This window comes from Neofelis nebulosa, chromosome 7, assembly GCF_028018385.1.
Source record: "Neofelis nebulosa isolate mNeoNeb1 chromosome 7, mNeoNeb1.pri, whole genome shotgun sequence".
NCBI lineage: Eukaryota > Metazoa > Chordata > Mammalia > Carnivora > Felidae > Neofelis > Neofelis nebulosa.
The window spans coordinates 41,113,040-41,139,898 of record NC_080788.1 but is presented as its reverse complement, the minus strand read 5'-3'; the positions used below and the strand labels follow the sequence as shown (position 1 = coordinate 41,139,898).

General features: G+C 40.2%; 1 protein-coding gene and 1 long non-coding RNA gene across 4 annotated transcripts in view; one reads left to right on the top strand and one right to left on the bottom strand.

Moving 5' to 3' along the window:
• Positions 1–26,859, top strand: part of ZNF609 (zinc finger protein 609) — a 214,595-nt gene that overhangs the window by 145,158 nt on the left and 42,578 nt on the right. For all 3 annotated transcript variants that reach the window (XM_058737411.1, XM_058737410.1, XM_058737409.1), the window contains one exon: positions 9,694–9,919. In XM_058737411.1, the coding sequence (XP_058593394.1) occupies positions 9,694–9,919 (226 nt within the window). The remainder of the gene's footprint in view (positions 1–9,693; positions 9,920–26,859) is intronic.
• Positions 22,490–24,256, bottom strand: LOC131516433 (uncharacterized). Its single transcript, XR_009264066.1, has 2 exons — positions 23,279–24,256; positions 22,490–22,752 (listed from the first exon to the last, which is right to left on the bottom strand). It is a non-coding gene; the product is annotated as an uncharacterized LOC131516433 (long non-coding RNA).

Sequence of the window (26,859 nt, the reverse complement as noted above, 5' to 3'; positions counted from 1 at the left end):
AAGCCACAATGAGATATTACTTCACACCTATTAAAATAGCATTACCAAAACAACAAGGAATAACAAATACTGGTTAGAAAGTGGGAAAAAGTTCACTGCTGATGGGAAAGAAGTAAATTGGTGGAGCCACTATGCAAAACAGTATGGAGGTTTCTCAAAACAATAAAAATAGAACTACGTGATCCAGCGATTTCACTTCTAAGTATTTATCTAAAGAAAACAAAATCACTAAAAGATGTATGTACCCCCATGTTTATTGCAACATTTTTTACAGTGGTCAAGATATGGAAACAACAATGTAAGAGTCCATCAGTGGAGGAATGGATAAAGAAGACATGGGGTATATACAATGGGATGTTACTCAGCCACAAAAAGTAATTAAATCTTTCTATTTTCATGGGTCAACTATACTTAAAAAAACAAAAAAATCAGCCATTAAAAAACAGTAGGGGGAAATCTTGTCATTTGTGACAACACGAATGGGACCTTCAGAGCATTGTGCTAAATGAAATTTGAAAGAGAGAGATAGCATGAGCAAGGGAGGGGCAGAGAGATGGAGAGGGCATCTCAGTGTGTCAGACAGAGCCCGACATGGGGCTCAATCTCACAAACAGTGAGATTATGACCAGAGCCAAAATTGAGAGTCGGACACTCGATGTCTGACTGACTGACATCTGACTGAGCCACCCAGGCCCCCACTAGGCATCCAACTCTTGATTTCAGCTCAGGTCATGATCTCACGGTTTGTGAGATCAAGCCCCGTATTAGGCTTTGCACTGACAGAGTGGAGCCTCCTTGGGATTCTCTGTCTCCTTTTCTGTCTGCCCCTCACCTGCTTGCACACCTGCTGTCTCTTTCTCTCAAAAATATACAAACGTTAAAAAAAAAAACTATATGTATTGTATATTAATTGTATCTCACCTTTTGAGTACATGTCCTTTTGGGGTTTTTTTGTTGGTTTTTTTTTTTTAGTGTTTATTTTTGAAGGAGAGAGAGACAGAGTGCAAGCACGGGAGGGGCAGAGAAAGAGGGAGACACAGAATCCCAGGCAAGCTATAGGCTCTGAGCTGTCATCACAGAGCCTTAGGTGGGGCTTGAATCCATGAACCATGAGATCATGACCTGAGCCAAAGTCGGACACTCAACAGACCGACTCAACAGCCACCAAAGTGCCCATGTCCTTTTGTATTCTATGTGACAAAATGGAAAGTACATGTAAAGCAATTGCAACTGAGTTGCAAGCTGACCTAGCCTGGTTGTGTGTGTGTGTGTGTGTGTGTGTGTGTGTGTGTGTGTGTGTGTGTGTGTAATGTCGTTTTTACCTGAAAGAACAACTGACAGTACAGGTATTCAGAGTTGGGTATTTAGCAGACATTTTCTTAAAAATAAGTGAAATAAGCCTGTTGACTCCAAGGAAGACAATTGACACTCTTTGTTATTAATGATAAAATATGAGCTTTCCAGCAAACATTATAATTTTGCAAAATTTGTATCTGCCCCCCATCCGTTTGACAGCCTGCCAATACTTAAAAGGTTTTCTGATGAGCTCAGAGGCAGTATCAACAAATATGACTTCTTTATATTAATAGAATGTGTCAGTGTTTGAAAGAGCTGTATAACTCATTGAACCAGTATTTTCCAAATGACTAATATATGATGTTAAAAATCATGCATGGGTAAGAGAAGCATTCAAAGTACTAGACAGACCAGTGGATTATAATGTAACAGAGTACAAAAGGTTCAACAATATAGTTTCAGATTCCACATTGCCACTAACCTTTAAGAACTATCATTTGTTCAGTTTTGGTGTCATATCAAAGAACAGCCACAATGATCTGAAAAGGATACATATATGAAATCTTTGTGAGGCCAGTTTTCTTTATGTAGTTCAACACATTTTATCAGCAGATTGAATGCAAAAACAGGCATGAGAATCTAGCTGTCTTCTCTTAAACGAGCCATTGAAGAGATTTGCAAAATGTAAATCAATGCCACTGCTCTTTTTATCCCTTTCTTTTGAAAAATTACAGCTATTTTTATTTAAAATGTTATATATATTCGTATATCTATCAATAGATATATTCCATATCAGAGTTCTTTGGGATCTGCAATTTTTTGTTAATCTTTTTGTTTTGAGATAATTAATAGTTGTAATAAATAATGCAGAGAGATCTCATGTAGTCTTTACCTAGTTTCCCCCATTGGTAACACCTTGCAGAGCTATTGTACAATATCACAACAGGAATATTGACATTAATGCAATCTCCCTATCTTGTTAAGATTTCCCCATTTTACATGTGTTCACTTGTATATTTTTCTGTGTGTGTGTGTGTGTGTGTGTGTGTGTGTGTGTGTGTGTGTGTGTGTATTAAGTTCAATGCGATTTTATTATGTGTAAGCTTGGGTATTTACCACACAAAATAACAGAACATCTCCATCACTATAAGAATCCTTTGTGTTGTCCTTCCTAGCCATACTCAACTCTCTTCTACATGCCACCAACCCTTCCTTCTGGCCACTACTAATCTGTTCTTATGTGTCACTTTTGTCATTTTGAAATCATTAGTTGTTTAAAATAAGTTAATTAATACATGTTAAATCTTTCACTTTAATGTTTATATTTGAGAGAGAGAGGCAGTGTAAGACAGGGAGGGGCAGAGAGAGGGAGACACAGAATCCGAAGCAGGCTCCAGGCTCTGAGCTGTCAGCACAGAGCCTGACGCGGGGCTCAAACTCATGGACTGTGAGATCATGACCTGAGCCCAAGTCAGACGCTTAACCACCTGAGCCACCCAGGCACCCTGTTCACTTTTAATTTCTAATACAGTATATATCAATTGATAAAGCCTACATAAATAAAAGCTCTGTAAGGTTCTCAGTTTTTAAGACTCTAAAGGTTTCCCAAGACCAAAATGTTTAAGAACAGCTGGCTTGAAGCAGGAAGAATCATTCTCATTTCTCCTTCCCAAGCTATACAGAACAAGATATGGTTTGTGATGTCTCAATTTAGAATTCTCATGTTTTCTCCTAGGACTGTCAATATGAATGATGATTAGGTTCTTTCGTACAGTTTGCCCCATCCATGAAACAGGTTAAATTGAGATTTTTCTGCTGACATCTGTGATTCTGAATGATTCAGAGAAAGGCTTTAGCTTCTGTTGTATTCACCTTATTTGGTCTGTGGGTTATTTTTTGTTTGTTTATTTGCTCACTTGCTTTTCTGTCCTATGGGGGTAAGAGAATGGAGTAGAGATGACAAGCTCCAGCCCTGACTTTTTAGGAAATGAGTATGTGAAAGGAGGTAAGAATTGTGTTCAGGAGAGGAAGTAGTTGCAGCCAAAGAGTGAATTTTTCTCATTCTTTATTCTTGAAAAGCTAATTCTCATGCTTCCCTTGGAACAGTACAGGAATGGGAGGGATCATCAACCTTCTGTAGAAAAAAAAAAATCATTTCAGAGCTAGTACTTAGGTGGCTATCATCACTCATCAGCTGCAAAGTTAATAGCTTTGCTGAAGGAAAATGTGGTGAATTTCAAGCAGGCAGGAGATTGTAGAGTGAGAAGACTTAGAAGAGCAGAATAGATGCTTCTTTCAGCAAAAGCCTTTGCCACAGGAATGGGACACTACCATGTGATCTGTGTTATGCATTGACTTCATTTATGAGATTTTTTTTCTTTGTTACATTTCCAGCATAATATATCCATTCCCACACACAGAATTTAGACAGGATTGAATATTAGGATCATTTGATCTGCTCTTCCCGCTTTACCGGAAGAAATCTTTTGGGTTTGAGCCTGAGACTCTATTGTGATGGTTGCAGGAGAGCTCCCTGTGGCTAGTCTTACAGTCTTCAAATTATATGTTCACTTGCACTTGCATTTTCTACTATAAACTCCAACAGTCTCCACTGCTGACCTTGACCAGGTGCTGATTGGTTAAAATTGAGTGCTAAAGTAAGTCTTCTGTGAATAACGGAATACCTACCTTCAAAGAATTGTTTGATGTCTGATTATGGTGCCAGCTACTGTGTCTTTCTTTTTCTCTTTTTTCCTCCTTGCCTTCTGCTACAAGATGTCTTAGAAATTAACCAGAGTTACAAACAAATTCTTTTTCAAGGCAAGCTTATGTGGAATCTAGGAGTTCACCAGACCTGCAGCCTCTTCTTCTCTTCTTTCCTTCCTTCCTTCTTTCTTTCTTTCTTTCTTTCTTTCTTTCTTTCTTTCTTTCTTTCTTTCTTTCTTTCTTTCTTTCTTTCTTCCTTTCCTTTCTTTTCCTTTCCTTTCCTTTCTTTTCCTTTCCTTTCCTTTCTTTTTCTTTCCCTTTCTTTTTCTTCCTTCCTTCCTTCCTTCCTTCCTTCCTTCCTTCCTTCCTTCCTTCCAAGAGGCAGGTTCAAAGAGTGTTGGAAAAGGAAGTGATTTCCTCCTTCACTAACACTTAAATGTTGTATTGTGTCATGATTTACTTGGAATATTCTATTGCATTGTGTCAAGAGCTTTGTGAAAAGGAAGAATTCATTTGCTCTGTGGTTTGTTTTTTTTTTTTTAACGTTTATTTATTTTTGAGACAGAGAGAGACAGAGCATGAACAGGGGAGGGGCAGAGAGAGAGGGAGACACAGAATCTGAAACAGGCTCCAGGCTCTGAGCAGTCAGCACAGAGCCCGACGCGGGGCTCGAACTCAGAAACTGTGAGATCATGACCTGAGCCGAAGTCGGATGCTTAACCGACCAAGCCACCTAGGCGCCCCAGTTGCTCTGTGGTTTCGACCCATTGGGCTCTTGAAAATAAGCAATTACTGAACTTTCAGGATAAGCAAAGATAAACCTTAATTATTTTTTAAAAAATACATTAAATTTATTTTATCTCAATCTCAGTCAACAGGAGGCAGTCAAATAACTGAGGATTTTTTCCTTTGTATTTTAATTTGAGAAACAACATAATAAATTCATAAATAGGATTTTAAATAAATACCTGTTCTTCTTTTTAATAACCCACAGTAAAAATTTTGTGAGCAGATCAAATATTATTAGAGGCAGTACTTACATGTTTATTTATGAATCAGGAACCTATATTATTATTAGCATTGCTGATGCTGAGTCACTGTAAAATCTTGAAAGACCTTTGGAATTACCAAGGAAAAAGAGCATGTTATTAATACAAAATCTGGTATATTTGGTGACAGGGGCACCTGGGTGGCTCGGTCAGTTAGGCGTCCAACTGTTGATTTTGGCTCGGGTCATGATGTCACAGTTTCATAAGTTTGAGCCCTGCAGTTGGGCTCTTGCTGACAAAGTGGAGCCTGCTTGGGATTCTCCCTCTCTCTGCCCTTTCCCCCACGCACTCTTTCTCAAAATAAATAAATAAACTTAAAAAAATATTTGATTCTACATAATCTTATCTGATCATTCTGAATAAATCTGAACAATTATCTTTCATTCTTGGATAAAGCGATTTTCTTAGAGTTACTGCAGTTATTGGTAGACTTCCTTTCTGCCTTTTGACTGTGAATGTGAAGATAATCAGACTCCTGAGAAGGGGAGAGGGAAGAATCTGTCCCAAATATTTCTTCGCTGCATTTCCTACCCCCAAAATTATATTGCAGCCTTGAAATTTTTCCGCCATCAGTGCCTCTCTTGTGTGGGAGGCAGCTGAAGGCAGTGTATAATTACTTCTTGTGGGGAGATTAATGGCTCTGGCCTTTCTTTATTCTCTCCAGTCCTCATTTCTGCGTCACCTGCCTATCAGCACTTAGATCTCTAATAGGTGCTATTAAGAATAATATCTAAAGGTGAATTGAAAAGAAGTATCATTAAAAGGTAAAGGACATGAACTGTTGGGAAACTTCAGATATCTCCAACTTCAAATCCTCTCTTTTCAAGTTTTAATTTTGTCTTGTTTGTGTCCCCATTCATGGAGCCAGGTTGGCACTCCTTAGCATTTCAGAGACTAAGAATTGGCTCAACTTTTATTGTTGTTGTAGCTATTAAGGTATTTAATGACTTTAACTTTTTATATTCCTGTTACTTAATTTTCTCTCCTGTCCCCAGTCTCCTGACAATTCCTGCTCTTGTATCCTAGGAATATGGGAGAGGTGGCAAAAAAGTCCTTTTCTGATTTATCCTCTCCTGGAGAGTGGTAAATGAAACTGTGTTTGTTCCAGTGAATAGTAGAATGTGAAATCCCATAAAGCCACCTCAGTTATTAGATGAATATCACAGAGGTGCTTATTATACAGTATGGCTTAATGTAGATTATAGATGTGACCAAATGGTAATTAGTAGAGCTGGAGCTGTAATTAAACATTATTGTGTTGCTCTGTGATTTCTCCTCAGATTTCTGTTGCAAAGTAGGAAACTGAATAGTTCCAAACCCATAGGTGGATTTCTTTACTTCTCCCCACCCCCAAATTTCTTTTAATTAATTAACTGACTAAATAAAGTCATCCTCACACAAACAGAGCTTCTGAATTCTACTTAGTATCTCTGAGCAGTAAGAGCAGTTTGTTGCACATACATGTCAGTTGGCTCTTTGTATATTAGTTCTATTTTTCTAATCAGTTCAGCTAAGTTCCTTCTCTCCACATATTCTGTAGCAGGGTTTAATTTGGCAAACTGAATGCAACAGGGGTGTCTCCTAGTTACACGTCTTAGATCTTGTTTTCTGGATCTGTCAGTGTAGAACTGGAGGCTTGGCTTCATGTACAGCGTTAGTAGCTTCTTTTCTTCCTGGTCTCCCATAAGCACTGAATAACCTAGCAGGAAATGAAACCACTTCTAGAAAACAGCTGTCCTTGATAGCTGAGAGAGAGAGAGAGAGAGAGAGAGAGAGAGAGAGAGATTGACTGACTGACTGACTCCCTGTGGACTTACCTCCTTCTGTGCTTGGAATTGCTGCCTTAGCAATGGAACAGGTTAGTAACAGGATATGGTCACATGAGGCAATGAGAAAGTTCAGAGAAATGACCTAAAAGATCTCGGCCAACCTCTGTGTCCAAGAAAGAGGACCTTGCAGGAATTTCTCTTGCTAGTAGAAGAATGGTATAGAAAAGAAAACAAACTTGGGGCTCCTGGGTGACTCCGTCAGTTAAGCATCTAACTGTTGATCTCAGCCCAGGTCATGATCTCGTGATTCACAGGATCAAGCCCTATGAAGAGAGAACAAACCCTAAGCAAAGGAAATGCACATACTGATTATGAAATTGTTTTTGTCTCAGTTTTCCCCAGAAGAAAAAAATAGAAAAACAGAGGTGAGGCCAAGAGTAAAGATGATCTGTGTATACTCTGTCTCTAATTTTCCCTTTTTAGTAATTCTCAGGGGTAAAATCTCCAAGAAACTTTCTTTCCAAAGAGTTACTAGCTATCTTCTTGAAGCATTCCTGAAAGGGCTTGATATTAGAGCCAGATTCCAGCCATATACAGGAGTCATAGAGTTGAACTTACTTTTTCTGTGTTTTTACTTTCAAATCTGTGTATAGAAATTTTAAAGAGTCTTTTAGGAATCTACCACATCCCAGGAAGGTTGCCAAATAAAACGATCAATGCCTGATTTTCAAGAGTGCAAAAAGGAGCAAAAAAGCCTTTTGGCATTGACCATAATGCAGAAAATTCATTATATGGGCTTCAACTTTCATTTTATGAAAAAGGTGGAGTTAGGGAAGTACAAGGGTGGGGGGGTGCCTGCCAAGCAGACAAGGATAATGTTTTGGCAGCTTTTCAGGAACCAGAATTAATCAGAATCCATGTTCTAGCATTCAGTGGACTCTTGACAGTGATGATTCACAAATAGCAGTGACCTCTAAGCCAAGAAGTCAGAGCTAACTAACTGCAGAGAGTAGATATAGTACCCAGATCTCAGCTTCTAGAGGTGTGTGTGTGTGTGTGTGTGTGTGTGTGTGTGTGTGTACGTACACGTACACACACACGCACCTGTGTTAGAGAGGTGGGTTACAGGTATAGCAGTGGTCATTCAGTAAACTGTTTCAGAACCAGAGTTCTGTTGCAGACCTGTCCAGCAGCTTGGTTTGTGGGTGCATATGTAACTCTCTGGATGTAGGTCTGTTGAAGGAGTACATTCAAACTGGACTTTAAAAAAAAAAAAAAAGGAAGAAAAAATCTTTCACAAGAGGAAGAGGGTCCCAATCCTTGACTCTTATTTTCTAGGTTTGCTGACTGGTATCATACTTAATCTTCAGGGAAGATTAGTCAGTGTGTGAATTGAGTGCTTTTGCATATGCAGGACACTGTGTTCCGTTAGGATTTGGGCAGTGTAGATCCAGGGTACTTTGTCAGTCTGATAAATGCTAGGATTTAAAGAGTTAAAAGATTATTACCCTCCATATTACAACTTTGAACTCTGGATATGTTGAATTATTAGTTTCTAAGTAATTGCACTCTTGTGAGAGATTCTAGTTTTAAAAAAGTTTTTTAATGTTTATTTTTGAGAGATAGAGTCAGAGCGTGAGTGGGGGAGGGACAGAGAGAGAGGGACACACAGAATCTGAAACAGTCTCCAGGCTCTGAAGCTGTTAGCACGAAGCCCGACATGGGGCTCAAACTCAGGAACAGTGAGATCATGACCCAGACCGAGGTCAGATGCTTAACCAACTGAGCCACCCAGGCTCCCCGAGATTCTAGTTTTAGAGGTAGATGCTGGTCCTTGTGCTCACCTATTTCTGTCTGTGCGTGTGTGTGATCAACTTCATCTACAGACTGCCATGAATAGGCTTCCGGGTCCTAACAGCACCTGCTGTTTGTTACAGATAAATTTGATGTTACATTCTTGCTCCAAAATGCCATTCTTACTAACCAGTCACTGTTGTAATCTCTAAGTGTTAGAAACCCCCATCAGGTTGCTCCTAGCCCTCTTATAACTTTTAAGTAGATATCCTTCTAGCTAAAGATGAATTGAAGTTCTAGTCTTCTTAAAGTGACATTCCTGGGATCTAGATATTTTTTTCCTTTTTTATCCCTACCTGTATTCTTGGATTTTATACATGATTAATGTATTATTTGTTGAATGATAGATTGGTGGGAAAGATAGTGGTGGCAGTAGAACATGCCTCAGAAACCTTTTCGTTGTCATCAATCTGTGTGCTCTATTACTGTTGAAATCTGGACCTGGTTCTCTATCACTGGAGATTTTTAAATGAGACAAGATTTTTTTCAAATACAATTTATTGTCAAGTTGGCTAATATACAGTGTATACAATGTATTCTTGGTTTTGGGGGTAGATTCTCATGATTCATCACTTACATACAACACCCAATGCTCATCCCAACAAGTGCCCTCCTCAATGCCCATCACCCCTTTTCCCCTCTCCCCCGCTCTCCACCCCCATCAACCCTCAGTTTGTTCTCTATATTTAAGAGACTCTTATGGTTTGCCTCCCTCTCTGTTGTTTGAAACTATTTTTTCCGCTTTCCTTCCCCCACATTTTTTAATACACTTTTAGCCAAGCACCATTTGTGAGGAAGATCGTTAATAAGAAATAGAGCTTCTACCACAGGGTGCGCTCATATAAACCATTAGATTTGTAGTGGTATCATGAGCTAGAACTTGAAAGGAAGGACCAAAGTCTTATATTTAGAGCCTTCCACACTGGCAGGAAAGAACGTAGGACTAGATTAAATACAGAGAAGGTATTTCCTCTAAATGTTCTCTCTGCCACTCAGCTACTACTTCTTTTCCCCTACAGATGGAGTCCCCTGTCTCTACACCAGCAGTGCTGCCACTGCACCTTTTGGTACCAGTGGTCAATAATGACATCTCCTCCCCCTGTGAGCAGATCATGGTTCGTACCAGATCAGTTGGGGTCAACACATGTGATGTGGCTCTAGCTACAGAGCCTGAGTGCCTGGGCCCCTGTGAACCTGGAACAAGCGTCAACCTCGAGGGCATCGTGTGGCAGGAAACAGAAGATGGTAAGTGCTATGTGCGTCTTTTCCCATCTCTTCTCAACCTGCTTCTGCCAACAGGGGCTTATCGTTGTAAATAACAGCAAGTATTTATTAGGAGTCTCAAGTGACCATAGTTTGCTAGTGACACCTACCCAGGAGATCACAGCAAACTTCTCAGTAAAATTGTGCAGCTTCTGGAGATTGCCATTTTGTTTGTTTAAAGTTTATTTATTTATTTTGAGAGAGACAGCAGGAGAGGAGCAGAGAGGGAGAGGAAGAGAGAGAATCCCAGGCAGGCTCCACCAATGCAGGGCTTGATGCTGCGAACCGTGAGGTCATGACCTGAGCTGAAATCAGGAGTAGAGGCTTAACCCACTGAGCCCAACACTGAGGTCTCCCAAGATTGCCAGTTTTTAAAATTAATTATCTCTCTTTTATGGATATCCACATTGTTGGCCCTGGCATTTAAGCAGTCATTTGTTAAGTGCTGGCCAGGTAATTCACACTGTGTCTCTACTCTCCATACTCCTCTTTATCATTTTATATGGGAGAATTTGAATGTAAATGAACTTTTGGGTCAGGCTTCAAGAGAAAAAAGTAATAAAAGGACAGCTGTGGGAGTCAAGGAAATGGAAAACAGTCACTCTTAAATTGACTTATTGTTGGCTCATTGAATATGCAACTCTTGCCTTTTTTAACACCTGGAGGTGCAGCCAGCTCCTTCCCACTGGTTGCCTCATTGCCCAGCCACCCACTTCACTTCATGCATCTGTCACTTAGTACAGATTTTATAGGCCTAGGCAACAGGGAAATGTTTACATGGTCTTGTTTTCAGGCATCCACTAAGCAGTTGGCTCACTGCAGGGTGCTTCTGCCTGAGGCTACCATCCAGACTTCTTGTATGTTCCATTTGCCCCTGAGAACAGAGTCTCTTCTATTTTAGAAGTTCATAAACCTGAAAAAATAGTTGTGTGAAGGGACTTGACCAGGTATTTCTGATCCCTTGGTACCATCTGTGGCAATTTGATTTCAGCACATAGATTCTTTTTATAAAGATTCCAAGTTCTTGTCAAAGTATGTTTATACAGAGTATGTTTATAGAGGCTGGGCCTCAGAGTCCCATCAGGTCTCTGCATCAGTAACCAGACTTTGAAAGCATCCCCACTCTGAAGTTTAGAGGCCCAGAGGAGCACAGCTCATTATCTCTAATTATCATAAGCTATCTTGTCAGTTTGCCCATGGAAATTCAAGCATTTCATTCTGGTCATTCTAATTAAAGTCTGTTCCTCTGAATATTTTGTTGTGATTCAGTATTTATTTAAAGTCTGTCATGCAGTAGGTATTGATGTGACACAGGTTAAGAATTCTGTTTTTGGCTTTCTTGTTGATAACAATGTAGTAAAGCTTCAGCTTTCAGAATAACATTGCTGATAGGTTTTATTGTGTGCCTGAGACCATAATGCCAAAAAAAAATTTTTTTTTTCTCTTGTGTTAGAAACTGATGCAGAGACAGTGGAGAGAGGGGTTGACCCTAGAGGTTGACTCTGGATATGTGTATTCAGTATACAGTCTGGAAATCACAAGTGGCTATCTCTAATTTTGAAAATGTCATCTGCCTTTGGCCAAAGGTCTGAATAGCCACAGAGTCTGTTGGAATGACAAACATATCCAGCCCACAGCTCCGTGACACCAACCAGCCTTCGGGGCCTCTTGCCTCAGTATATTGAAGATAGAAGACATCAATTTCCTGCCTATTTATTCTGTCCGTCTTTATGATGGTGACTTTCCTCCAAGAGCAAGTTGCTTTTCATATATGTTAACCGATGAAAACTTTGTAAGAATGTGAGGCACTAACCCTTCCACTCTCCTGAGAACAATGGATACCTTTTTTTTTTAATTTTTTTTTTAATGTTTATTTATTCTTGAGAGAGAGAGAGTATAAGCAGGGGCAGAGTGAGAGAGGGGCACAGAATGTGAAGCAGGCTCCAGGCTCTGAGCTGTCAGCACAGAGCTCAATGTGGGGCTTGAACTCACAAGCCATGAGATCATGACCTGAGCCAAAGTCAGATGCTCAACCAACTGAGCCACCCAGGTGCCCTCAATGGATACCTTTTTATCTGAGAGTCCCTGTTCTCCCTCCATGCCAAGGAGATAGTAGCACAGGTTTTTGGGGGGTTTTATTTGTTTGTTTGTTTTTTATTTTTTTTATAATTTTTTAATTTTTTGTTTAATGTTTATTTGTTTTTGAGAGAGAGAAACAGAGACAGAATGCAAGCAGGGGAGGGGCAGAGAGAGAGGGAGATATGGAATCCGATCAGAGCCTGATGCTGGGCTTGAACTCATGAACTGTGAGATCATGACCTGAGCTGAAGTCAGATGCTTAACCGACTGAGCCACCCAGGTGCCCCTGTTTTTTTTTTTTAGTTGTTTGTTCTGACTCTCATGTTGTACCTGGCAGCTTATTCCATGTTCCCCTGTTGTACACTTTGAATGCACCCTGCGTTTTATTTCACAGTAGTTATCACAGTTTGCAATTTTATAGAATGATATTTTTCTGTTAATGTCTGTCTCTTCCACTGTTTTAGAATTCTGTGAGCCCAGGGACTCTGTTTTGCTCACCATTGGATATCTAATACTTAATACTTGGTAGCTGTAGTAGGCCCTCAAAAATATTTGAGTGAGGGGCGCCTGGGTGGCGCAGTCGGTTAAGCGTCCGACTTCAGCCAGGTCACGATCTCGCGGTCCGTGAGTTCGAGCCCCGCGTCAGGCTCTGGGCTGATGGCTCGGAGCCTGGAGCCTGTTTCCGATTCTGTGTCTCCCTCTTTCTCTGCCCCTCCCCCGTTCATGCTCTGTCTCTCTCTGTCCCAAAAATAAATAAAAAACGTTGGAAAAAAAAAAAAAAAAAAAAAAAATATTTGAGTGAATGAATGTTACATCTAGTTGTCATTTGTAGATCTTTGTTAATATTATAGATACTGCAATATTGTTTGAACTGAGAAATCATATCAAATACTTTACAAAATTCTAGACCTCTGAAACTCAGAATAAGTACTATTGTCACCAGGTTTGAGATCACTCATTTATTTATACCTATAAGATTTTTAATTCTCCTACTTTTAATACCATATTTTCTCTCATTTCCTATATTGTGTTCCAGGGCTTAGTACCTCTCCTCTTTTTTTTTTCATTCATCGCAAGGGAAAGGGAACTTGTCTGCAATTATAGATTTTCTCCTCTGCTTTCTGCCTCTCCCAAAGGGCCTTCACCTGAACTGTCAGTTGGCAAAGGTCTGAACTGGGATCAGAGTTGGTTTACATTCCTTTTCATCTTCAGGTAACAGAGATTTCCTGCAAAGATCTTTCTCTGCAGATCTATAAGATTTAGTATACTGAGTCAGTCTTCAAGTTAATAATAAGATCTATGTACAGATACTTTTTTAAAAAAATCCTTCAGCCTCCTAGACTTTTTGTCTGCTACCCGACTCTTTGTGCTTGTGTCTGTCTCTTTGCCCAGCAAACTACTATCTTCAAATGGAAAAACCCTTAGAGCTTAGAAAGAAGCTGTGAATGCTTGGCCTCTGAGGGAAATGGAAGATCATGAGGTCCCTGTAGAACTGAGCCACCTTGCTGAGAACAGGTGTAGGGGTCATGGCCTCAATTCTTCCTGGTTTCTTTGCCTACCTGTCATGCAGTGTTGCTTCCTTCTTCACTCTCAGTGCAAACCTTGCCTTGGAGACATTTTTAAATTCTTGCAGATTCCATCTCTTTTTAGGCTGTCCACAATACAGCCAGCACTGCAAAGATCCTCCTTGACTAGGCTCAACCTTAGTACTGTTAAGACCCAAGTATAACTTGGAATGTTTTCCTTGGCTTTTTTTGAGACTTAGCATTTATACAAAGGTCTGATTCCACCTGATTTCACTTTGTCCCACCCCACTTCAAATTGAAATAATAGGTCCCAAGTCCATTCTAGTTCACAAGGCTTACTTTAATACAAGGCCCCAGAAACAGTGTATAAGAAGCCTTAAGGCAGACCATATACTTTTGCTGAGGCAAAATTGCTTCCTGGCTTGGCTGGTGCTTTTAAGGAAGACAGGCTGGGGTGTGTGGGTGGCTCAGTCAGTTAAGTGACTAACTCTTGATTTTGGCTCAGGTCATAATCTCATGGTTTATGAGTTCAAGCCTTGTATCAGGCTCTGCTGTCAGTACAGAGCCCACTTTGGATCCTCTCTTTCTCTCTCTCTCTCTCTCTCTCTCTCGCTCTCTCTCAAAAATAAAAAAAATAAACATAAAAAAAAGAGGGGCACCTGGGTGGCTCAGTTGGTTAAATGCCTGACTTCAGCTCAGGTCATGATATCGCGATCCATGAATTCGAGCCCCACGTTGGGCTCACTGCTGTCATCACAGACCCCACTTTGGATCCTCTGTCCCCCTCTCTCTCTGCCCTTCTCCCACTTACACTCAGTCTCAAAAATAAATAAACATTAAAAAAAAAGAATTTTAGATGTTAGGGGTACCTGGGTGTCTCAGTTAAGTGTCCCAACTCTTGATTTCAGCTCAGGTTATGATCTCATGGTTGTGAGATCTAGCTCCATGTCGGGCTCAGTGATGAGTGCAAAGCCTGCTTGGGATATTCTCCCTCTCTCTCTCTCTCTCTCCCTCCCTCCCTCCCTCCCTCCCCCCCTCCCCCTTCCTTCCTCCCCCACTCATTCTGTCTCCCTCCCTCCCTCTCTCTCTCTCTTTCTTTATCAATAAATAAATAAACTTAAAAAAAAATTCCAGGAGATGCTGTAAGTTTTCCTTCTTTTTAAAAAAAAAATTTTTTTTTAACGTTTATTTATTTTTGAGACAGAGAGAGACAGAGCATGCACGGGGGAGGGTCACAGAGAGAGGGAGACACAGAATCTGAAACAGGCTCCAGGCTCTGAGCTGTCAGCACAGAGCCTGACACGGGGCTCGAACCCATGGACCGTGAGATCATGACCTGAGCTGAAGTCAGACGCTTAACCGACCGAGCCACCCAGGCGCCCCTGTAAGTTTTCCTTCTTAAGCAGCCACACTAAGTGTAGCATTACTTTGGCAAATGTGCTTCCTGGAAGAATTTGTAATATAGCAAAAAGAGCACTTGGTGTGAAAACCAGGTGAGCTGTATACATCTGCTGTTATGATTGTGACATTGGGCAAGTTCCTTAACTTCTTTGGTCCTTAGTTCCCTCATCTCTTAAGTAAAGTTGAATTAGGTCACCAATTAGGACCTTCCATCTTTTAAGTGTAAGAATCTGTGTTAATAAACCTTGGAATCGGTATGGATCCATCCATACTAGTTCATCTTAAAAATGAACAATCATGAGAATGAAAACTAAAAAATTTTAATACCAATGATGAAATTTCATTATACACTTGTTTAATAGATTTGTTTTCTAAAAAAACAAAAAACAAACAAACAAACAAAAACCGACTCTCCTTGCCACTCCCCAATTCAAGAAATTTCCACTCTCATTTTTCAACTCCTGATCCTACAAAACCCGGCTGCTTTTGAGGCAAGTATATGCTAGCTGACATAAGCTGAGCTCACAGTACTGCTTAGCAATCCCTTCATCTCCCTATTATATTCACACTTCCCAATACTTGCCTCATTCTCAAGATTCATTAGCCCAATTCCTTCTGTCTTCTGGCTTCATGCAGGAGCCCCTTAATGCTCCTCAGTGTGAAGCCTACTTGGGATTATCTCTCTCTCGTCTCCTCTGCCCCCTTGTTCACTCTCTTGAAAATAAAAAAAAATAAGAATAAGTTTTTTAAAAGATGATGTTTTTGAAGCTGAAGTGAGGGCAACTCCCTTGTATACTATGCAAAGCTATATGATACATTTGGTCCATTTTACAAAGCTGAACTCTAGCTTAAAGATTTGGTGGGGAGGAAGGCATTTTTAGTTTTTGCACTTGTTAAAGGTTTTGTCATATATATGCACAAGTACACCTAGAGAGACTAGGCATCCCCATCTCCACATTTTTATTCAATAACTAAGATTGTTGGGAACTGTTTGAGAGTAACTGTTTCAAGGACTAATAGTGTCTTAAAGGCATTATAGTATAGAACAGATATCTGAACTAGTGTCAGGAAAGTTGGATTCCAGAACAGATCATACCTTTAGCTAGCTGTGTCAGCGTGGGTAAGCCTCTTAACTTCTCCTGGCCTTAGATTTCTAATTTATGAGGGCTTGGGTTAGATGTATACTATTCAGTAAAACTTCTTGTGTTGGAAATAAGCTGTCCAAAATGGTAGTCTAGTCATATGTGATATTGAGCACCCTAAAATGTGGCACATGATACTGAGGATAATTTTTTTTATTTAAATCCAAGTTAGTTAACATATAGTATAATAATAGTTTCAGGAGTAGAATTCAGTGATTCACCACTTACATATAATACCCACTGCCCATCCCAACAAGTGCCCTCCTTAATGCCCATCACACATTTAGCCCAGCCCTCCTCCCAGCACCCCTCTAGCAACTCTCAATTTATTCTCTGTGTTTAAAACTCTCTTATGGTTTGCCTCCCTCCCTGTTTTTATCTTATTTTTCCCTTTTTTCCCGTGTGTTCATCTGGTTTTTTTTTTAATTCCATGTATGACTAAAATCATATGGTATTTATCTTTCTCTGACTTATTTCACTTAGCATAATAAATTCCAGTTTTGTCCGTGTTGTTGCAAATGACAAGATTTCATTCTTTTTGATTGCTGAGCAATATTCCATTGTATGTATGTATACACACACATGTACACACCACATCTTCTTTATCCATTCATCAGTCGATGGATATTTGGGTTCTTTCCATGATTTGGCTATTGTTGATAGTGCTGCTATAAACATTGGGGTGCATGTGCCCCTTTGAATCAGCGTTTTTGTATCCTTTGGATAACTATCCAGTGCTGGGTTGTAGGGTAGCTCTATTTTTAATTTTTTGAGGAACCTCCATATGTTTTCCAGAGTGGCTGCACCAGTTTTATTCTCACCAGCAGTGCAAAAAGGTTCCCCTTTCTCTGCATCCTTGCCAACAGCTATTGTTTCCTGAGTTGTTAATTTTAGCCATTCTGACAGGTGTGAGGTGGTATCTCATTGTGGTTTTGATTTGTATTTCCCTGATGAGGAGTGATGTTGAGCATCTTTTCATGTGTCTGTTAGTCATCTGGATGCCGTCTTTGGAAGAGTGTTTGTTCATGTCTTTTGCCCATCCCTTCACTGGATTTTTGGTTTTTGGATATTGAGTTTGATAAGTTCTTTATAGATTTTAGATACTAACCCTTTATCTGGTATGTCATTTGCACATATCTTCTCTCATTCTGTCAGTTGCCTTTTAGTTTTGTTGATGAGGATTATTAAATTTAAATAGTCACATGTATCTAGTGGTTTACTGTATTGGACTGCAATAGAGGCTAGATGATCTTTACATTATATGTACTCTAAAAGTGTAAATATACTCTGAGATAGAAAGAAGGGTAAATATGTGGGAGGATAAAGAGGGTGGGTAAATAGCCAACATCTGCACAGACCCAGGGTGACTTCTATGACTCTGGCCCTTATTACCTGGGAGAACATTTGGCCCTGCTTCAAACTCTGCCTTGTGCTTTGGTCTATGGGTTGCAGTTTTCTCATTATCAGAGTAATAGGCAGTGGTTTTGCTTAGCAGGAAGTAAGTTTGCCTGTGGTAGCTCCGCTGAGAACCTGCCTCAGCAGTTCTTCATCCTCATCTGATTGCAGATCCTGGCTGCGGGTCTTTATCCTTCTTACTAAAAAGAAGGGTCTGTCTATTAATCTTCTTTCATGGAAACGGTAACCTTGGTAGTTACCCTTGCTTTATTCTGTGTGATTCTGATGTAGGAAAGTATGTGTGTGAACTGTGAAGTATCTAATTTTAGAGATTTATACTGGAAAGTTACACTGATTCTCGGCTTTTTTTCTTTTTCCTTGGCTATAATTAACGCTCCTTCACCTTCAATCTTGCCTCAAGCAGCACTTGCCTGGAGGAAGACATGGTGCACAGTGACCAAGCTTTCTCCACTGCTTAGCCAGTTGCTTACTAGCCTGACTCCTGCAGAAACAGCTCCACCAATAGCACAGTCATGAGGAGCCTAGCAGCCATTGTCTGGCACCACAAATCTTCATAGCAACAGACCACCACATGGCAACAGCAGCCACACAAAGGAAACATTAGGGAAATCAATACTTACTTTCTCTCACCCCTCCCCCACCCAAAACAACAGCCAACACATTTTTCCCACCTAGCAGCTTACAACCAGGAGATGCTTTGGGGCAGTTATGTGTCTATATACCTTTCTGGATTATGTTATCTGCCCACTGTCACATATTTAAATCCTGAAGCCCTAAGAAAAATTTTCACTTACAGACTTTTTTGAGTTTCATTTTGCAAATTGCAAAATAAACTAAATCTCCAAGGGAGAGAGATGTCCTTTTGTGCACTGTCACCTACCACCTCCCTCAGCCCAGCAAAGCACAGAGGGGGGTGGTACAGTTGGCCAGACGGCAGGCTTGGCAGATAGGCAAGGTTGCTTCAAATGAAATTCTTTGATATTTCAGGAAAAGAACTCTCTAAGATGGGCTCAGAGACAGACCTACTTTGTTATTAATGCCATCCTTTAACAAATAATTTAGTTCCTGATACTTATGTATGAAACCCAGTAAGTGATACCTAGGAAATAAATACAGTCTAGTAGGGGTGCCTGGGTGGCTCAATCGGTTAAGCGTCCGACTTCAGCTGAGGTGACGATCTCACGGTCCGTGAGTTCGAGCCCCGCGTCAGGCTCTGGGCTGATGGCTCGGAGCCTGGAGCCTGCTTCCGATTCTGTGTCTCCCTGTCTCTCTGCCCCTCCCCCGTTCATGCTCTGTCTCTCTCTGTCTCAAAAATAAATAAACATTAAAAAAAAAATTTTTTTTTTTTTTAAATAATAATAAATAAATAAATAAATAAATACAGTCTAGTATAAACTGGGGCTGATCACTAGCCCCAGTTAATTTAGCTTTGGCTCTTGATTCCAAGAGGTATAAGGCCATTTAACTGATCTGGGCCTTAGTGTCCTCATTTATAAAACGAGAGGGTTGGTCTGCATATCTCTGTGGTCCTTCCAGCTGTGATATTTACAATTCTGTGATCATTTGTGTGGGACAGAAGAGAGAACTGTCTTTGTTAATCATTGGTTGTAGTGAGATCTGCTGGAAGATGTTGTTGAACCCTCCAGTCTCAGTGCTTACACTGCTAAAAACAGGTCCTGGCCCTGCCCTGGTTGATAAAGCTGCTGTAACAATGATGGGCAGAAGCTATTAACAAACTTGGCAACCAGCCTTTTCTCCCACAGCAGTAGTTTCAGACCAGTTCAGGCAGAGCTTTGCTCCCAGGTCGCTGCTGCTGCCTCTTAATGATACCAGTAAGAACTCCCTCTTTCTCTCTCTTCTCTCTCTCTGCCTCTGACTGCTTTATGAAACAAGGGGCTGTTCTATACCTCTTCTGATACTTCATTATCCTATCTCCCTCAGGCTTTACAGAACAAAGAAATCATAGGGCATCAACTTTATAATTTAGGCAGCTGGAGATCATTTCCCCAGGATAGGGGTGGGTAGGTAGCCGCTTCCCCCTGGCATGAAGCAGCATTGCTAAATGGCCTGTGTTTTGTCTGCCAGGCTTAGGCTTTGTTAGGCCCATTCAGGCTTCTCTGTATTTGAGTTAAATTATAGTGGCAAACCAAGCCCATGTACTTTTAGAAGGGTAGGGGTTAGGAAAAAATGGAAAGTGTGTCATTTATAGGCCCTGCTACTTGCTAATTGCTCAAGGAATTTTTGTTTAATCCACTGTCACTGTGCTTACTCCTGCCAGATCCTTTATTTCCCCTAGTTGCTGCCTTCATGGCCTTCTCCATAGCAACAAGCTCTGTGACAAAAAGGCTATGGTGAGAAATTGAGTAGTTCCCCCTCCCACAAGCTGTACTCTATTTTCTGTTTAGTATGTCTTTAAAAAGCCTAAAAGACTGCTATCGAATACTTTTCTACCCCCATTGAACTCACAGTCAAATGAAACTTTTTAACCCTGAACTAATTCAGTGAACAACCTGCCTTCTCCTTATTTGACTCTGATTATCCCCATCTTTTGAAAATTTTCTTGTATCATTCAGTACACTTGAAATACTGTGCATATTCCCATTTACCAAGCTCTCCTCTGCTTTTCAGCTTTTAGCCTGCTTCTTAGAATTATTCTATTTAAAAATCTAACAGAATCAAGTATCAGTATGGAGGAAGAAAGGATGAAGAAAGTAGAAACCCTCCCCTACCATCCCCCCAAGTGCTGTTGCACTAGATACTAGACTGATTTGCTACCCTGGAGTTGGGGCAGACTGCCCCAAGTACAGAACTAGCTTGCACCTCAGCTGATCCTGGAGGAGTCACAAACCCAAGTGTATTTGTTTTTACGTTAACATGTCTTATTGAACAATAATAGAAATAAAAATATGTGCCCAAATTATAAGCATGCAGGTCATTGAATTTTCCAAGTGAACCCACTTTCTGGTTATTAGTACCTACATGAAGAAATGCATTATTACCCCCACCCCAGAAACCCCTTCATACTTCCCTACCTTTCCCTTTAAAAAAAGATCACTTCTGACTGCCAGCATCAGAGATTAGTGTTCTCCATTTTGAACATTATATAAATAAAATCATTACAGTATGACCTTTTTTATGTCTAGCTGTTCTACATTATGCCAGTGAAATTTATGCATGTTGTTGCATGTAGTTATACTTTGTTGATTCTCGTTATTTTATAATATTTATTATGTGAATTCAACACTATTGAGTGGCAGATGAGCATTTGGATTGTTTGCAGTTTGGGGTTGTTGTGTAAAATGCTGCTGCAGAAATTGTTGTATGTGTCTTTTGAGGAATACATGTACCCATTCCTATTCTGTACATACTTAGGAAAGGAATTCCTGAGTCATTAGGGGACACCGTCAGCGCCAGTAGATATTGCCAGTTTCCCAGAGTGTCTGAACCAGTTTATACTCCTACTTCCAAATAATCCTAGTTGCTCTGCATCCTTACTAACTCTTGAACTTATTTTTCTTTCTTATTTTAGCCATCCTGTTTGCTGTGTAGCATGGTATCTCATTGTGATATTAATTTGCATTGCCATGAAAATCATGAAATTGAGCATCTTTTTATGTGCTTGTTGGCCTTTGGAAATCTTACAGAATACATGTTCAAACCTTTTACGTTTTAGGATTGGGTTGTATGTTTTTATTATGAATTTGTGGGAATGTTTTGTATATTCTGATTATGAGTCCTTTATCAGATATATGTATTATAAATACCTTCTATTTTATATCTTGTTGTTTCTCTTAATGGTACCTTTTCATGAATGGAAGTTTCTTCATAGTTAGTGTTTTGTGTCCTGTTTAAGAAAATTTTGCCTTTCCCACAGTAATAAAGATATTCTCCTATGTATTTTTCTGAGAACTGTATTGTTTTTATTTTCATATATGGATCTACAGTCTATATGAAATTGATTTTTGTTTAGGGTATGAGTTGAGTCAAGATTCTACTTTTTCCATATGGATACCTTATTTACCTAGCACGTTATTGAAAAGGCCATCCTTTTCCCACCACTGCACTGCAGTGTCTCATTTGTCATAAATCAAATGACATATGTGTGGGTTTATTTCTGGACTCTTTCTTTCCACTCATCCATTTGTCTAGTCTTGTGTCAATACTATGCTGTCTTAACTGTGGCTTTATGAGTCTTGGTATCTTCAGTTTTATTGTGCTTCTTCAGGATTACCTTGGCTATTCTTGGCCTTGCATTTTCATATAAATATTAGGATCAGTCTCTGAATTTTTATGAAAAAAACAAAACAAAACCTGCTGAGAATTTGATTGGGATTACAGTGAATCTACAGGTCAATTTGGGGAAGACCCAGAGTTTTATCCTTTCATTTAAGCTAGTGTTACTCAGTTGGGGGTGGTGTAGTGGTACATGAGATCAGAGCAAGTCAACGATATCACTTGGGGAGCTTGTTTAAAAGATAGGTTAACTATTCCTTACTCCTCATATTCTGAATCAGTGGGCTCAGTAAAGAACTTAGGCATTTATTATGAAATAGCTTCCCAAGAAATTATGATTTGCTGCCATCACCACTGTTCTCCACCCACCCTATTTGAGAGCCTCTGACCTAGACTGTAATCTTGGCTAGCAGCAGTAATTCACTGAGGCTAACTGAAGTAGAATCTGACTGATTTCATCAACACCAGGTCTACTTTGGGGCCGTATCTCGTAAGGCTACTATAACAAAGTGCCAAAACCTGGATGGTTTAAAACAAATTTATTGTCGGGCGCCTGGGTGGCTCAGTTGGTTGAGCATCCGACTTCGGCTCAGGTCATGATCTCGCAGTTTGTGAGCTCGAGCCCCACGTTGGGCTCTGTGCTGACAGCGCAGAGCCTGGAGCCTGTTTCAGAATCTTTGTCCCCCTCTTTCTCCATCCCACCCTTGCTTGTGCTCTGTCTCTCTCTCTCTTTCAAAAATGAATAAACATAAACAAAAATTTTTAAACAAATTTATTGTCACATGGTTCTGGAGGCCAGAAGTCATAGATCAAGGGGTTATTAGCAAGGCTGTGCTTTCTCGGATGTTTCGAGGGGAGAATGTTTCCTTGCCTCTTCTAGCTTCTGGTGTTTGCCAGCAATCCTTGGAATCCATTGGTTTCTAAATGTCATCACTGCAGTCACATGACTGTCTTCTCCCTGTGTGCTTTCACATCTTCGTCCCTCTTTGCGCATCTGTCAGTATGTCCAAACTTCCCTCTTTGTATTAGGACACCAGTCATACTGGATTAGAGCCCACTTAAATGACCTCATTTTAACTTGATTGCCTCTGTACCTCTGTAAAGAACCTGTTTCCACATAAGATCACATTCCGAGGTATCGGGGGTTAGGACTTTAATATATCTGTTTTGGGGGGACACAACTCAGCCCATAACAGAAGCCACCCAAAACTTGACAATAATTATTGTCACAGATTAGAGAGAGGGAGGAAACCAGAACTGTTTATAATTATAGGAGGCTCTGCTTCCCAGAGCTACTCTGGGCAGAAGAGCATCCACCCTCTGATCTCAACCGTTCCTCTCTGTGTTACTATTTCCCCTCTTTTTGGCACTGAGACCTACAATGTGGTTTGGTTCTGCTCTGTTAACAAACCCTGAAAATACCAAGTGGAGATTACCAGAAAGAAAAAGAGGCTTCAGCAGTTAGCTGTTTCTGTCAGCCTCTAGCTGAAGAAGGCTGAAAGGAAAAGTGCCTCATGTAGACCAGCCCTTAGTCATGTTCTTACCCTGGTTCTTCCTGCTAGGCCATAAAGCAGTGAAACTGTAGACAGGTATGATTCCATCACAGCCTCAGACAAGTATGTCTTCAAAGCTGTCCCACTGAGATGGTACCGTCCTTCTTATTGCCAGTAGCTTTCAGACAAGGACTCAAGCTGGATAACTGAGGGCACGATGACCTCTGCTGAGCTGCCTGCCGCTGTGGGTACAGTGTGTGGTTACCTCAGCAAGAAGAAAGGGAGGGGGGGTGTGAGATTTCAGGGTGTGGTGAACCGGCCTTTGTTGCACTTATGCAAAGTTTCCATGGTGTGGGAACTTATAGATGGGAGGAGGAGTTGTATTTGATCTTTCCTGTTCCTCCCCAGCCTCCCCGTCCCCACAGTCTGGGGGTGGAGTGGTTTACATTTGATGGATATCCCACTTTGGTCTTCCGTCTCTATCCTATACCAGTTCTTTGCCTGCTTATAGTTCCAGCTATAACAGATCTACCTAACAACTCCCCAAATTGATACTTGCTTCACAGTGGTTTCAGCTGGCCCTCTATTATACTTTTGCCTGAAATTCTGTGGAGAGAAAATACTATGGTCATGTGAAAATGGTTCCAACATGGTGGGTGTTACCTTGTGCTTTCTCTGTTTCATTCAGCCCCAAAAGATCCCAGAAATAAGGGCTTAGGATTTGTGTTTCCTGTCAATCCCAGAACTGAAGGCAGAAAAATTTGAAGACACCATTTTTGTAACAGTGGTTTCCAGATTTTGCTGCACATTAGAATGTGGAGACAGGGATTGAAAGGCCTGATGCCCACGTTTTGCCCAGCTAAACTAAAACACCATGTCTGTAGGTAGGAGCCAGGTGTCAGTATTTTTAATCATCTCAGGGTATATCCCATGTGCCCAAATTGGGGAACCACTGTTCCATAAGCGTCAAACATTTCTGCAGAAGACTTTATCCCAAATTGCTTTATTGGATAACCTCAGAGATTTATACTTAGAATATTAATAAAGGGCTCCTGGGAAATATAGATTCTCTTTGGAAGTATCTTCTCTAGGGGAATAATAACCACACTTCTGCCTTTGGGTTTCTGGTTTTGGAACACTCCTACATGATTTGATCCTTCCCTGTAGTCAAATCCCCAACTTGCAGATGAATGGATTACCAGGATAAGTGAGATTTAAAAAAACAAAAACAAAAAACCTGGGGATATGCTGTTAAGCCGATTTGAGGTTCTGCCTGCTTGAGGTTTGGTAGGACATAAGAATATATAGCATAGTAAAGTATTCTAATAATTTTCAGAACTGCAGTAGACAAATTTAAGACTAGAGTTTTACCTAAAATATGGCACTCTTTATCAAAATTCCTGATGTTACTACATGGCAAACCCATAAAAAAAAGAATAGCTTTCAGGGCACCTGGGTGGCTCAGTTGGTTGAGCATCCGACTTCGGCTCAGGTTATAATCTCATGGTTCTTGAGTTCAAGCCCCATGTTGGGCTCTGTGCTGACAGTTCAGAACCTGGAGCCTCCTTCTTATTCTGTCTCTCTCTCTCTCTCTCAAAAATAAATAAACATTAAAAAAAAAAGTAGTTTTGAGAATACAACCAATTTGGGGGAAAAAAATCTTAGCTACTAGATGAACCACAAATGGCAAAAATCTTCCTTAGTCTTTTCATTTCTAAAGGTGACTAACTCACATGAATTTCTGTGTGAATTTATATTCACCCTTTACATACATCTCTGGTTTGAACTTTAGTCCTGGGAGAAACGGTGCTCAAAATTTTCATAATCTCTAATCACATGGCAAGGTTAAACATTAGACAGTATGCCAGAGATCAGCTATGGAAGTAAACAGTTCCTACATTCCCATAGTTGGGGTTTTCACAGAGGTAGGAGTAGTTTCAAACCAGCCTTCCTCATAGGCATTCTCTTGTAACTCTGTTTCCTCTCAGTCCTACCAGTTTCCCATGAGATACAGCTCCAGCCCAAGATGTAGCTATATTTACAGGTTTCTAAGAAACTGTGACTTACTTTCCTTTACCACCATCTCTACAGAGGACTAGAAAACCTGAAATTAGTATTGATTGGGAGTTTGAGGTATTTGTTGCAGATGTATCCTCCTCCTCCTCCTCCTTGCCCCCACTCCAGGCACCAGTTGAAAAACATGTCTGCCATTTTCATTTAAAAAGAAATTAGAACTATGTGGAGCCCTCTTAACAGGCTCTTGATCATTTAGAGACAGCTAAAAAGACCTTTGACCCAAATATGAGGCCTGGGGAGTATAAAGAGGACTTTACCAGAAAAGCAAAGAGAAGAGCACAACTGAAGGCATATTCAACTTCTAGAGAACAGGACTAAATTGTACCACACTTTGGCATCAGTGTAAAGACTCTCACGGGCAACCATTTATTTTTAACCATTGCCATTAGCACTGGACATTAGGCTTAACACTTTTTTCTTTCTCTAACCATACTAAGGAAATACAGCTTCCAAGGGAATTGTTTTTTTTTTAAAGGGATTACCTTTTTAATTTTATTTATTTATTTTGAGAGAGAGAGGGTGCATGCGTGCATGGAGGGGCAGAGGGCGAGGGAGAGAAAGAATCCCAAGTAGGCTCTGCACTATCAGCATGGAGCCCAAAGCAGGGCTCAAACCCACAAACTGTGAGATCATGACCTGATCCTAAATCAGGAGTCAGACGTTTAACCGACTGAGCCACGTAGGCTCCCCCAAGGGAATCTTTTTTTAAGGTGACACGCTTTTTTTTTTTTTTTAAAGAGAAGAGAAAAAAAAAGTAAACGAAACAAGGGTCTTTAAAAAATAACAGGTGATAGGGGCGTGTATGTGGCTCAATCAGTTAAGTTTAAGTCTGACTTCAGCTCAAGTCACAATCTCACGGTTTGTGAGTTTGTGCCCCATGTCAGGCTCTGTGCTAACAGCTTAAAGCCTGGAGCCTGCTTCAGATTCGGTGTCTTCCTTTCTCTCTGCTCCTCCCCTGCTTGCTCATGCTCTCTCTCTCTCTCAAAAATAAATAAACATTACAAAAAATAATAGAAGACAGAACAGATGTTTGTACATCCAGGAATAAATCCCTTTACCATGGTTTCTGCCTTAAGACCTAAGTCTTTGGGGTCAATTGTAAATTGCATAGAACATATGAAATGGTTTGGTACCAAAAGGCTGTTGCTAAGTCCATTTGTTTTTAAACTATGCAAATGATATGTCATCTGCAAATGGTGGACATAGTTGATGAGTTCTTGATCTAGGGGATAGCTTTGTTTTTATTCTAAAACTTAGTAAGTTGAAAGTTGGAAGTAGAGAAGCTTTTTTGCTTTTTTTTTTTTTTTTTGAAGTAGAGAAGCTTTTATACGTATCCTTTGACCAAGAGATCCTCTACTGAGTCATGTTCTAATAAGAAGGGGAACGTAGATGCTTAAAACAGTCTTCGTTTTGAGCTTTTTTACACTGTGCTTTGAATTCAGAATGAGAGGCAGTAAACTATTTTCTCCCCTACTACTAGCAACGATTTTTTCATCTGATATTTTTTATTTTTTATTATTTTTTTTTTAATTTTTTTTTTCAACGTTTTTTATTTA